The sequence below is a fragment of the Callorhinus ursinus genome, unplaced genomic scaffold (genome assembly GCF_003265705.2).
Source record: "Callorhinus ursinus isolate GAN/ISIS: 27379988/994484 unplaced genomic scaffold, GSC_fseal_2.0 scaffold12, whole genome shotgun sequence".
In the NCBI taxonomy this organism is placed as follows: Eukaryota; Metazoa; Chordata; class Mammalia; order Carnivora; family Otariidae; genus Callorhinus; species Callorhinus ursinus.
Genome location: NW_027397074.1, coordinates 40744740 through 40759171, shown reverse-complemented (window position 1 = coordinate 40759171; position 14432 = coordinate 40744740). Strand labels below are relative to the sequence as shown.

General features: G+C 37.5%; 2 protein-coding genes across 9 annotated transcripts in view; one reads left to right on the top strand and one right to left on the bottom strand.

The window, feature by feature from the left end:
* The window catches only part of GSDME (gasdermin E), a 124146-nt gene extending 117153 nt beyond the window's left edge, over positions 1–6993 (top strand). The window contains exons 9-10 of the transcript XR_012380249.1: positions 6031–6147; positions 6741–6993. The gene's annotated coding sequence lies outside the window, so the exon portion shown is untranslated. The remainder of the gene's footprint in view (positions 1–6030; positions 6148–6740) is intronic.
* Positions 1–14432, bottom strand: part of PALS2 (protein associated with LIN7 2, MAGUK p55 family member) — a 135645-nt gene that overhangs the window by 24080 nt on the left and 97133 nt on the right. For all 8 annotated transcript variants that reach the window (XM_073898976.1, XM_073898975.1, XM_073898979.1 and 5 more), the window contains one exon: positions 14026–14187. In XM_073898976.1, the coding sequence (XP_073755077.1) occupies positions 14026–14187 (162 nt within the window). The remainder of the gene's footprint in view (positions 1–14025; positions 14188–14432) is intronic.

Genomic DNA, 14432 nt, shown 5'->3' with positions numbered 1-14432 from the left:
ATTTGCTCCAATATACCTTCTGCCCCTCTCTCTCTTTCTTCTTCTTCTGGGATCCCAATTATTCTAATGTTTCATCTTATCGTATCACTTATCTCTTGAATTGTGCCCTCGTGATCCTGTAGTTGTTTATCTCTCTTTTTCTCAGCCTCTTTATTTTCCATCATTTGGTCTTCTATATCGCTGATTCTTTCTTCTGCCTCATTTATCCTAGCAGTTAGTGCCCCCATTTTTGATTGCACCTCATCAATAGCCTTTTTTATTTCGACTTGGTTAGATTTTAGTTCTTTTATTTCTCCAGAAAGGGTTTCTCTAATAACTTCCACACTTTTTTCAAGCCCAGCTAGTATCTTTAAAGTCATGATTCTGAACTCTAGGTCCGATATCGTACTAATGTCAGTATTGAGTAGCTCCCTGGCAGACGGTACTACCTCTTGGTCTTTTTGCTGAGGTGATTTTTTTTGTCTTGTCATTTTGTCCAGAGGAGAATAGATGAATGAGAGAACAGAATGCTAACAGGTTAACAACGTCTCCAGCAAATATACTCTATACAAATCAGAAAAGACCTGACCCCAGGGGACAAGAAAGGGAAAGAAAGAAGAGAAAAAAAAAAGGAAAAAGAAAAAGATAAAAAGAAACAAAAACAGAACAAAACAAAAAAAAACAGAATATGATCAAATATGATCAGGCTAGTGCATAGATCAGTGCCACACACTAGCTTTTGGGCATATTTTGGTCTGTTAGAAGAAAGTGCCTGCTAAAATTTTAAAGGAAGAAAGACTTATATATGTACAAAATAAGGGTTGATACAATGAAGGGATGGCAGATAACTGTAAAGATGAAAATTATAAAAGATTTTATAGAAGGAATTGATAAGAAGTTGTTTTTAAAAAGAAAGATTTAAAAAGAAAAAGAAAAAAAAAGGGAGAGAATGTGATCAGGCAGGAGACTAGAACAAAGCCATACACTAGTGATTTAGGGTATATTTTGATCTGTTAGAAGAAATTGTATCTCAAAATTTTAAAGAGAGAACTTATATATATATGCCAAAAATAAGGGTAACTACTATGAAGGGATAAAAATATGACTCTAAAAATGAAAAATAAAAAATGTTTTTTTTAAAAAAGGGATTGATACGATGTTGTTTGAAAAAGGGAAAAAGAAAAATTCAAAAGCAGTTAAAAAAATTAACTTTGAAAAACTAATGAATTACGGTAAAAAAGCCATGAATTCTATGTGCAGTATTCCCCTAGCGCTGGAGTTCTCCCGTTCTCCTTATTGGTAAACTTGGTCTTGGCTTGTTGGCTGTTCATGCTTATCTTCTGGGGGAGGGGCCTGTTGCCGTGGTTCCCAAATGTCTTTGCCAGAGGCTGAATTGCCCCGCCCTTGTGTGTCCGGGCTAAGCAAGCTGCTCCGGTTTGCTCTCAGGAGCTTTTGTTCCCTGCAAGCTCTCTGTACAGCTTTAGAGGACCAGACTGAAAATGGTGGCCTCCCAATCTCCGCCCAGAGGAGCTGAGAACTTGGGGCCCTGCTCCTCAGTGTGCCCCCAGAGAAAAGCAGTCACTCCCGTCTCCCCGGTCTCCGGCCGCACTCCGTGCTCACCTGGCCTGTGATCGAGCGTTTCTATCTCTGGTACCCGACCCCGTGTGGAGTCTCCAAACCCAGCAGATCCCTGCGGTGCACTCCCACGCTGCTCCTCCTGGGGGAGGAAGGGGAGTCTCCCCGGATCTGCTGCTTGTTGGGTCCCTGCTGGAGGAGCAGTAGCCCAACTGGGCCGCAGATCACAGTCTATGGCAACCCCGAGCTGAGAGCCCGCACCTTGGCTCCGTCTCTGCAGCCGGCTTCCCCGCTCCGATACCTGGGAGCTCTGCCGCACTCAGGCACCCCTGGTCTTTCTGTGACCCCGCGGGTCCTGAGACCATACTGTCCCGCAAGGGTTCCACCCCCGCTTAACCACTGGAGCGACGTCCCTCAGTGGAGCCGGCTTCTAAAAGTTCCGATTTTGTGCTCCGCGGCTCTTATCACTTGCCAGAAGCGGCCGGCAGAGGCCCCCTCCCCGCCATCTACCCTCCCGAATATCGCCTCGGATTCACTTCTCCGCATGTCCTACCTTCCAGAAAGTGGTCGCTTTTCTGTTCAGAGTGTTGCTACTCTTATCTTCGATCTCCTGTTGAGTTCGTAGGTGTTCAGAATTGTTTGATCCCTATTCAGCTGAATTCCTGAGACCAGACGAAATCCAGGTCTCCTACTCCTCCGCTATCTTGCTCTGCCCCCCCCCAAATTTAGATTCTTAACTATGATGAGTCCTACTAAGCGTGGGATATATTTTAAGTGAATATTTTTTCCAGCTGCCACCAGCATTCCCAAGGAATTTACACTTGAACACTTCCTAACTGAACACCCAACAAATGAGCAAAATTCTATTTGTAGTTGGTATTATCAATCTTCTGAAGCATAGTTTTGCCCACCAATTATCTATTCCTTTCTCCTCACCCTAACACCAAACCTTCTTCTAGCCTCTTGCTTATTGATATTCTGAAATGTTAACTGTTCTGTTCTGCAACTTGGTGGTGGATCTAGCCACACTTGATGTTATTATTTTCTATTAACTTCCTCTACTCCAAAGTATTTTTTTTCTGAGAGAATAACAGTAAACAAACCAAGTCAAAATTTAAAAGATCATTTTTGCCTGATAGTTTAGTTCTGAGTACCTCCAGAAATATACAACTTCTTTGCAACTTGGGCTAGCATAGGAAAGGAAATTCTCTTTCAAACTGTTGCAAAGATGTAGTTAGGTACTCTCTACAAATTTGTTAACACTGGTTTGGAAGAAGAAAAGTAATTTGTGTGTGTGTGTATGTTATTTTACAGTTTAGCCTTAACCATTTTGGCCAGATCAGATATAAAATCAAATACTTATACATGTAGAATATCTGATGAAATCATTAAGCACATGCAATTAAGAAGTAATCCAGATCAAAAGTTGACAATATTTTGACTATGTGTAATAAGCATAGCACATCAAGAAAACTTTTGTAAGAACAGAATGAACTTGAAATTCAAGCTCAATAATAAGAGTCTAATTCATAAATGAGATCATTAGGCACAACAGGACTCCCTTTCTTCCCCTGTTGTTTTGTGGCTCAGCCTTTAGGGTGATCATCCCAGACAACTGTGGAGATCATATATAAAGTAACTAAAGACATTCAAGATGCTATGATGCATTTTCATATTCAAAAATGTGAGATGTCCAGGGTTTCTGGATTTATTCACCAAAGGTGGTATGATAAAATGTCTAAGCAATTTTAAACTCCCCAAATAAATACATACTAGGACTTGGCTCAATATCTGTGAATGTAATTTTAGAAGAGTACAGTTTTTTGGTGAAGCTCTACAGTGAAATCATATATGGGAATGTGCTGCTTGAAATAAATATGTATAGGTACACATATTGCCCCCATCACCACCTCCATGTTGAGGGAATCTTAATTTTTGGCAAACTGTTTTTAGTTTATAAGCGAAAAATTTTAAAAGAGTTTATTTATCTATTTAGAGAGATAGAAAGAATGAGCATGAATATGAATGGTGGGGGGAGAGGGAGAGAGAAACTCAAGCAGACTCTGTGCTGAGCGCAGAGGCTGACACAGGACTAGATCCCACAACCTGAGCTGGGATCATGACCTGAGTGAAATTAAGAGTCGGATGCTTAACTGACTGAGCCATCCAGACACCCCTAGTTTACAAGTGAATTTTAACTACAATCTCATTCTCTAATGAAAACTCAAAACAAAGCAAGGCAAAACAAAAATCAAAACCCAAAAACTGTATTGCCACATATTTAAGACCCTTTCCATTCTTAGGACAGAGAAATTAGAATAGGGTAGCTTCACTACAACTCATTTCTTAGGTTTATATGATAAGCAAATAATGTGATTTCTTAGATTTAATCATTATGGCAAAATTCTAAATTGTTATAGCTCTTCAAATTATAAGGAAACAACAAAGTAACTTTCTTATTAATTAAACTCAAGACATCAATGTTAAAAAGCAAACTTGATTCATAAGGTAGCCTATCCCCCTGGATTAATAATCTTTTCTATTTTAGGATCATTTAATACTATACAAGGGAAAATCCATTTAAGATTTGATTTATGTGAAAGAGAGAAAGAGCAGAGAGAGCACAAGCAGGGGAGAGGGGCAAAGAGAAAAGGAGAAGCAGGCTCCCCACTAAGCAGGGAGCCAGACATGGGGCTGGATCCCAGGACCGCAGGACCATGACCCAAGCTGAAGGCAGACACTTAACTGACTGAGCCACCCAGAAGACACAAGAAAAATCCATTTAATACAATGCCAGCATTTACCTCTTCCTTATGAGACTGACTTCCTTATTCATACCACCTGACAATATGCAGCACACTACTATGTACCAGGAATTAGGCAAACCTGTCACACTTTTGCAGTGTTTCTTTTTTGTGTTGATTCTGCGACTTAAAAAAAAAAAAAAAAAAAGCTAAATGCTATATAAATGTGAATGATTTAAAGAGAAGTAAAACACACCTAACATTATATGAAGAAGTGAGAGTTACCCTGATGTATGGATATACCTAAATCTTTCTATATAAAAATTCAGATTTGAATCCTCACTAAAATATTTATTTACTGCTGAAAGGCAAAACAGCATATCTTTCTAGAAATTAATATGGCACTAAGAAATCAAGAAACTGAGACATCTATATATATTTTTTGATCTAATAATTTTTATTTGAGATTTATATATATCATCTCTGATAACAAACATAACTATCCAAATCATATAAATAGGCAATAACACTATACTTATATGCTGGAATATTAAGAAGTTATTTTTTTAGGTTTATCATGGTAAAATATATATAACATAAAATTGATCATTTTAACCATTTTTAAGTACACAATTCAGTGGCATTAAGTACATTCATATTGTTGTGCTGCAACATTACCACTATCCATTTCCAGACCTTTTCATCATCCCAAACTGAAACTCTGTCCATTAAACACTAACTTCCCATTACACTCTCTCCTAGGCCCTGGTAACCACTACTGCACTTTCTGTCTCTATGAATTTTATTATTCTAGGTACCTCATATAAATGGAATTGTACAATATCTGTCCTTTTGTGTCTAGCTTATTTCATTCAGCATATTTTCAAGGTTCATCCATATTATAGCATGGATCAGAATTTCATTATTTTTTAAGGTTGAATATTCCACTGCCTGTACATACAACTTAGTTTACCCATTTATGCAATGATGGACATTTGAACTATTTCTATCTTTTTGGCTATTGTAAATAATGCTATGAATATTCATGTACAAATATCTCAGTCCCTGCTTTCAATTCTTTTGGGTATATACCTATAAGTTGAATTGCTAGATCATATGTAATGCTATGTTTATTTTTCTGAGGAACTGCTATACTGTTTTCCATAGAAGTATACCATTTTATATTCCCATCAGTAATATACAAGTGTTCTACTATCTCTACATCTTTGCCAGTACTTGTTATTATCTATTTTTTTAAATGTATAATCTCAGGATGCCTGGGTGGCTCAGTCATTAAGCATCTGCCTTCGGCTCAGGTCATGACCCCAGGGACCTGGGATCGAGCCCCGCATTGGGCTCCCTGCTCCACGGGGAGCCTGCTTCTCCCTCTCCCACTCCCCCTGCTTGTGTTCCCTCTCTCGCTGCCTCTGTGTCAAATAAATAAATAAATAAATCTTAAAAAAAAAATAAATGTATAATCTCCTAATGGGTATAAAGTGGTATATCACAGGGTTTTGATTTGCATTTCCCTAATGATTAGTGAAGTTCAGCATCTTTTTATCTGCTTATCGGTCATTTGTAGATCTTCTTTGGAGAAATGTCTATTCAAGTTCTTTGCCCATTTCTGAATTGGGTTGTTTTATTGTTGTTGTAGGATTAATATTTACATAAAACATATGACAATGACTTGTGAGGAAAAAGCTCATGATATAATGTTCATTTTATTCATCAGATATTTCTTGGGTATATCCTATGTGCCAGACCCTGTTCTAGATTCTCGGTCTACAGAAGTACAAAAGACAGAGCAGCTCTCTGTTCTCGTGGGACATATTCTTGAAAGTGGAAATAGGTGAGTAGTCAAATAAAAAATAAGAATTTAAGTGCTAAAACATAACCACTAGGTACTTGGAAGGCTACTTTAGATGGAATGGTCAATAAAGGCCTCTGAGAAGGTGAGATCTGAATAAAAAGAAAAATTCAAGCATCTGAAGATCTGGAAGGCAGAGTGTTCCACACTGAGGGACCAATAAGAACAAAAAGGTGTGAAGGATAAATCTGAGGAATCTGAAGAAAAGAAAGACCAGTGTGTTAAGTAGGAGAAAAACTGGAAATTTTTTTTTCAAGATTTATTTATTTATTTATTTGAGAGAGAGAATGAGAGACAGAGAGAGCATGAGAGGGGGGAGGGTCAGAGGGAGAAGCAGACTCCCTGCTGAGCAGGGAGCCCGATGTGGGACTCAATCCCGGGACTCTGGGATTATGACCTGAGCCGAAGGCAGTCGCTTAACCAACTGAGCCACCCAGGCGCCCAAAAAACTGGAAATTTTTATATGAATAATATGGTCATTATTCTGTAATTACAAGTTATTTTAATTGTGTTCCTTGTATTTATAAACAGAACACTGAATAAGGTTTTTTTTTTTTTCTTTTTTCTTTTTGCAGTCTCACAGTATCCCTCAAGTCCCAAGTGGAAGCTAAAATGCCAAGGATTTATAGCCTCCTCTTTCAGAGTTTACTAAAAAGTGGCTAGCTTGGTCCTAGGATCATCCGTCCACCTACCTCTATCTTATATATACTCGGAAAGGAGTCACTGAGGTTATGAATTGTAGGTTCAGGGCAGAATGCTTTATTTTCTTTTCCTTTACCCCATTGTAAAATGATTCTCCCTGATGAATTCTGAAAACCCATGATGACATATTGTAGCAGTGGGGTGATTTGTACTCCCACTGTTTGGCAAAACAAGAATGAGTTTCCTGTGGGGGCTGTGTGTGTGTCTGTGTTTGTGTATTCAAAAGATAGCCTGGCTGAACTGTACTGAAGGTATCCCGCACAGAAAGACAGAATGAAGGGTAGAGAACCAAGCAAAAGAGAATATGAAGTATGGGATTGGAGCTTGGCATTGGTCTCAAGGGGATAGCTGGAGATCATAATACCCTGGTCAGGGAATGGCAAAGTATGGAGACCTCTACAGAGTCTCCGAAGAACCTACAAATAGGCCTCAATGAAGAGACAGTATTTGGACATTTGTGACATAAAGAATTCCAGTCTCCAAAAGGCAAGATTTTACATGACAGCACTTGATCCCCACTTCTTCCTGCCCTGGCCCTGAAAACCAGAAGTAGCAGAGCAGGATGTGAAGGGAGAGTAATAAAACAAACTATACTCCTTCCCCTCACAATATAGGTCCTAAGCCAAGGATCAGGAATGAGCTGTGAGGAAGGGAGAAACAGCGAACTGGATGCAACACTGAAGTTTTGAATTGGAGTAGCCTTTTTTTTTAAACACCCAAAATAAAGTTTTATTTAGCAAAATGACACAGTTCTTATAACTGAAAGTGACTAGAAAGTTACAGAATCTTCTAGGGGACTGAGGGAAAAGTAGAGGGAAAGAAGATGTGACAGCATGGATGAAGTCAGCGGTTAGATGAAAATAAAGCTCTTTCCTGTTTGTACTCCCAAAGAGCTCAGCCATCCAACAAACCACTTAGTTATATACTTGCCAGAAACAAATTAATCAAATAACCTAACTGCAAGGATACTAGGAAATGAATACGAAGTCAATGTAGGAAAGGATTTTAGTGGCCTGGTAGCTGTTTCCCCAAATTCAAGAAAGGATTTTAAATTAATGAATTATTGAAGGATGCTAAAACAATTTGGTAGAAGTTTGTTGAGGAGAATACTTACACAGTTTCAAAGTATCTTTGAACAGATTACTTATTAATGACAAATAGAAGAAAAGTTACCTTTTACAGTGAAGAAATCTATCAGACATGCCCTAAATCAATAATCAAAGTTAACATCATCAGTAATGGGACAAAGTGACAAGATGGACCTACTATGTAATGTTCAGAGAAGGATAAAACATGATTTATATTTTTCTAATAATGTAGGACCTGAATCTAATGATAGGGAAACAATCAGGTAAACCCATGGTGAGAGACATTTACTTTTAGTGGATAAAATACTCCAACTAAAAGGCAGAGACTGGCAGAATGGATTTAAAAAAAAAACCATGACCCATGACGGCTGTCCCCAAAAGACACATTTCAGATTCAAAGGCATCAGCAGGTTGAAAGTAAAAGGACTAAAAATACCCCATATAAACAGACCTGGAGTGGCTATACATATATCACACAAGATAAACTTAAAGACAAAAACGTTACTAAAGACAAAGGAGTGTCAATCCATCAAAAAGATTTTAAAAAATACAAATTTAGAAGCATCTAACAACAGAATTCCCAAAACACATGCTGCAAAAACTGAATTGAATTGAAGGGAGAAATAACTAAGTCAACAATAATATTTGGAGACTTCAATACCACACTTTCAAATAATGGATAGAACAAATAGGCAGGAGATCAACAAGGAAATAAAAGGTTGAAAAATACTATAAACCAACTAGACCTAAAAGACATCTGTAGAAGACTCCACCCAATGATAGCATAATACACATCCTTCCCAAGTATACCTGGAACATTCTCCCAAACGGACCATACCTGAGGTTATAAAGAAAGTCTCAATGAGTTTTAAAAAAGTATAATCATACAGTGTTCTCTGACCACAATGGAATGAACTGGAAATCAGTAACAGAAGAAATCTGGGAAATGCAAAAATATGTGGAAATAAAACAATATGCTCTTAAACAACCAATGGGTCAAACAGGAAATCACAAATGCAATTAGAAAATTCTTTGAGATGAATGAAAACAAAGACACAATACCAAAAATTATGAGATGTAGCTAAAGCAGTTGCTTTTAGGGAACTTTATAGCTGCAAATGCCTATTAAAAATGAAGCTCTCAATCCAATAACCTAACATTCCACCTAAATAAAATGGAAAAAAAGCAAACTAAACCCAAAAAAAGAAGGAAATAATAAGGACTATACAGAGATTAATTAAACAGAGAATAGAAAACCAATATAGGAAATCAACAAAAGCAAATGTTCTTGAAAGAACACCAAAATTGACAAATCTTTAGGGAGACTGACCAGAAAAGAAGAGAGAGGACTCGAATTACTAAAATCAGAATAAAAGAGGGGATATTACCATGGGTGCTGCAGAAATTCTGAAACCCATTAAAAAGAAACAGAAAGCCTTAGAAGACTTATAACAAATAACAAGATTAAATCAATAATCAAAACCTCCTACAAAAATAACCCTGGGATCGAATGGCTTCAAGGGTAAACTCTATGAAACATTTAAAGAAGAATTAACATCAATCCTTTAAAAACTCTTCCAAAAATTGGAGTGAAAGGAACACTTCCCAATTCAGTCTATAAGTCCAGTATTACCACAATTATCAACATTAGCAACATCATAAGAAATGAAATCTATGGACCAGTATCTCTTATGAATATAGTTGCACAAATACTCAACAAAATACTAGCAAACTGATTTTAGAAGCATATAAAAAGGATCATAAACCATGGCTAAATGGGATTTACCACAGGAACACAATGAATGTAAAAGAATAAAAAACAAAAAATCATGTTGTCATCTCAATAAACAAAGAAAAAAACATTTGGTAAAATACAGTACCTTCTCATGATAAAAGTCAATGAACTAGGAGTAGAAGAGAATTTCTCCAACCTAATGAAGATTATCTACAAAAAACCCATACTTAACATCATACTTAGTGAGGAAAGACTGAATAGTATCTCTCTAAGATCATGAACAACACAGGAATGTCCACTTTTGCCACTTCCACACTGCACTGGAGATTCTAATCAGGGCAGTTAGACAAGAAAAAGAAATAAATGGCACCCAGTTTAAAGGAATAAGGAAAACTGTCTCTCTTTGCAGGTAACATGATCTTGTGTCTAGAAAATCCTGAGAAATTTGCAAAAAAATTACAACAAATAAATGAGTTCAGCAAGGTTAAAGGATACAAGATTAATGCACAAAAATCAGGTGTATTTCGGGGCACTTGGGTGGCTCAGTCAGTTAAGTGTCTGCCTTCAGCTCAGGTCATGATCCCAGGGTCCTGGGATCGAGCCCTGCATCCGGCTCCTTGCTCAGCAGGGAACTGCTTCTTCCTCTCCTCACCGCTCATGCTCTCTGTTATCTCTCTCTCAAATAATAAAAAAAATCTTTAAAAAAATAAATCAGGTGTATTTCTATACACTTGTAATGAACAATGTGAAAAGGAAATTAGGAAAATTTAAATACTTAGGAATAAATCTGATAAAAAAAGCATACGACTTGTACACTGAAAACTACAAATATTATTGAAGGAAATTAAGGAAGAATAAGCTATAAAGTGTTAGAGAGTTATGGATCAGAGTAGGACTACTTTATCCCCAGAACACTGAAGAGATTTAGGATTTTGAAGCAAGGAGCTAAAAACTGGAGGTGGGGGTATAATTATGCATCCGGAGCAAGTTAATCTATACCTTCTCCCTCTTCATCTTTTTTTTTTTTTTTTAAAGATTTTATCCATCTATTCATGAAAGACAGAGAGACAGAGAGAGACAGACAGGCAGAGGGAGAAGCAGGCTCCCAAGGAGCAGGGAGCCCGAGACGGGACTTGATCCCAGGACCCTGGGATCACGATCCGAGCCGAAGGCAGACGCCCAACCATCTGAGCCACCCAGGCGCCCTCCCTCTTCATCTTGTTAGAGAACAGACTCAGCAGGGGGGATACCTGAAAACTCTTCTCTGGAAAATTTAACGGCTCCCCCCAAAAATATTTTATGCCAACTTTTTGGCTCCTCCAACAAAACAGCTGTCTCCTTGCCCATCTCATAAAATAAAGTTCAGCCAGTTGCCAAGACCTACTCAAGTACACGGGGCTTCCAACCAGTTTTAACACTTAATTAGGGATGTACAGCCAAGGATCAGTACATAAAAGAAAAAAATCCTCTAGCATAAAAGGGAAAACACAAACATACCATAAACAGAAAAAGTAATTAACCCAGAGGAAAGCAGAGGTAATTCAGCTATAGATAAAACCGAAAAAAAACCCCAAAAACATATTTACTATTCTTGGAGATACATAAAATATAGCCCCCATAAACAAACAGAAAAAAACTGGAAAATAAGATTACTCATGGTAAAACACTGATGGAAGAGAAAATAGAGAACTCAATGTAATCTTTTAAAGAGTAGAATAAAAAGATAAAGGAATAGACAACATGATTAAAAGAGAGAGAAAGAGAGAGAGAGAGAGAGAGAGAGAGAGAGAGAGAGAGACACTGAGAAGATGAATCCAGGATGCTCAATATCCAGCCAACAGAGATTCTAGAAAAAGTGAACAGAGAACATGGAGAAATCATCCAAGAAATAATAATTTTCCAGGATTGAGGGACAATGAATCTCTAGTCCGAAGAGCCCACTGATCATCAGCACAATGAATAAAAAAAGATGTACATGAAGGCACATCATTATTAAATTTCAAAATACTGAAAAACAACAAAATGAAAGAAACAAAAGACGCTGAATTTCTGTGAAAGAAAAATAAGGTCACATATGAAAGCACAAGGATTACAAAGGCACTGGCCTCAACAGAACTGGATTCAAGAGTAACATCTTTTGAGTTTTACAATCTCGAATTTCTATTCTTGGTTAAGCAATCATATAGGACAGAAAATATACATCTTCAAATACAAAGATAAATAAATTATATCTCATACACCATTTCTTGTGATGTTACAAGAGGCTATTTCCAGCATAACAAGGTTGCTGTCAACCCAGGAGAACAAAGGGAAACACTCCCATGCTAACAGCGGGGCAGCCAGAATGGAGAGCATCTTGTCCTCAGTGAAGCAGGAAGATCTATGGTTCTGAGACAGAGGTTTCCAAGAAAATAAACACAACTTACTGGATGAGTCTTTGGTTTAAAATAAAATTATACACATAAACATATAAAATTAAGGTAAAGACAGGAAGAAAAAAGGAACTCCATCAATTGCTGGATGGAAGGAGAGGGAGAAGCTGCTCAAGAAAGTAAAATTCAATAAACTGAAACTAAACTTATTTTTATATTGGGAAGAGAGTCAGGAAGTCAACAGATAAGCCTACACTGGATAAAGCAAGAAACTGGAGAATGATGACATTAAGAAATATGGAAGAGACCACCGAAATAAATAGCAACAAACATGAAAAGCAACTGTTTCTGGTAAGTAGGCCAAAGGTGGGGTACAGCAATATAGGCAGTTAATTTTTCTTTCTTTTTTTTTAAATTTATTTATTTGACCCAGAGAGATACAGCAAGAGAGGGAACACAAGCAGGGAGAGTGGGAGAGGGAGAAGCAGGCTTCCCGCGGAGCAGGGAGCCCGATGTGGGGCTCGATCCCAGGACCCTGAGATCAGGACCTGAGCCGAAGGCCGACGCTTAATGACTGAGCCACCCAGGTGCCCTGGCAGTTAATTTTTCTATTACATATCTTTAAGAGCTACTTGATTAAAGTACTGTACAGGTATTAACTTGATAAAAATGAGAAACAAAATACTTTAAAATACTTAGGTCACAGTGAGATTTTCTTAGCTATTTAACCAGTATTTGTCTGATTTAGTGACTTACAGTGCCTACAATGGAATCCAAGGCCTTACCCTGAAGGGATTATAAATAGCACATGCTTATTACTCTCTCAACCAATCCATAAGAATTTCAGCAATAAGATTACTCACTGTAAATTAAACCTCAAAACATACTAGATGTTTTGAGAAACTCTCAAATTCATCTAAAAGAGATGGAATGACATTAGGCTAAGAATTAACTCAGAACAGCTTAATGGCATTAATATACCTAAAGAAATACTGTTAAAAGGGGGCTTGGTCAGCAATAGAAGCACAGAAAGGGGTTATAAAGACAATGCTGGCTATGTATATTAGTCCTTATAACAAGTCTATGACATCATCTAACTCCTTGATGTGATTCCATTCTTATCAAGCACACTTCTGACATCATTATTTAATTTTCCATATAAATATGCAAATAGGGAAAGAATGCAAAGATCATAAAATGAATGTTTGGTTAATTTAATGGTTATACTTCTCATCAGTATTATTTTTATTTTATATGTAAACCTTTGTGACTTTAATTAATGCTGCCTGCTCAGAAAGATTAATTGCTGTTGATGTACTGTCAAAAATCAGGTTAATGACCTGCACAAAATTCACAAAGGGATGGCCACACTGAGGGGTCTTAGGATCCAGCAGGTCTCCCTCTTTTCTTTACACTAAAATGGGTAAAAAAACAAACAAAAACACTCTTCAGATAAACAATTGTACAAGAAAATACAAAGTTAATGCTGATTTTTTGCCACAACTCCTAACACTTGCATTTATTTATTTATTTTTTAAAAATGATTTTATTTATTTGGCAGAGAGAGAGCACAAGTAAGCAGAGAGGCAGGCAGAAGGAGAGGGAGAAGCAGGCTCTCCACTGAGCAGGGAGCCTGATGCCAGGGCTCCATCCCAGGACCCTGGGATCATGACCTGAGCTGAATCAGGCAGCCGCTTAACGACTGAGCCACCCAGGCACCCCATAACACTTGCATTTAACAAACATTTCTGGACTAAAGAGTTTGGAGAAGCAACTGCCACCAGGCAGCAAGCCAACAGGGCTACAGCACTATTTCAAGACAGCTGTGGAGTCACTGAGTTTTTCAGTATCTTCTGCTTGTTCATTTCTACTGGCATAATCAAAAATTATTTAGGAACAAAAATAATAATCTGCCCCACCCTACTCTTTGATGCCGTTTAAACAGCAAACAGAGAAAACTTACATGGCACTGTAGTTCCAAATCTAGTGGGATTCAACACTATGAACCTGTTTTTCAAGCTTCTTCGTCCCACACCTTGAGCTCCTATCAATACCAATGTTTTTCTCTGGAAGGGAGGCATTTTGGCTACCTCCTCGTATATTTGGATTTCATGACGATCAAATTCTAAATGTAAAAGGAAATGGAAAGTCATCATATTCAGTTATCTTTCAAATGGATGAAAAACTTCTGCAATTCTGTTCAATAAGGGCTTGGTTGTCTGACAGGTAAATACCACCTGAATTGTACTCATTTACTATAGATTCGCTTTTATCAATTTGGTGAAGTACAATAAACAATAAACTATTTTTTATCTTGATTTAAACATCTGCTTCCATCCATTTGCCCTTAAAAATTTGTCTAAGCTAGAA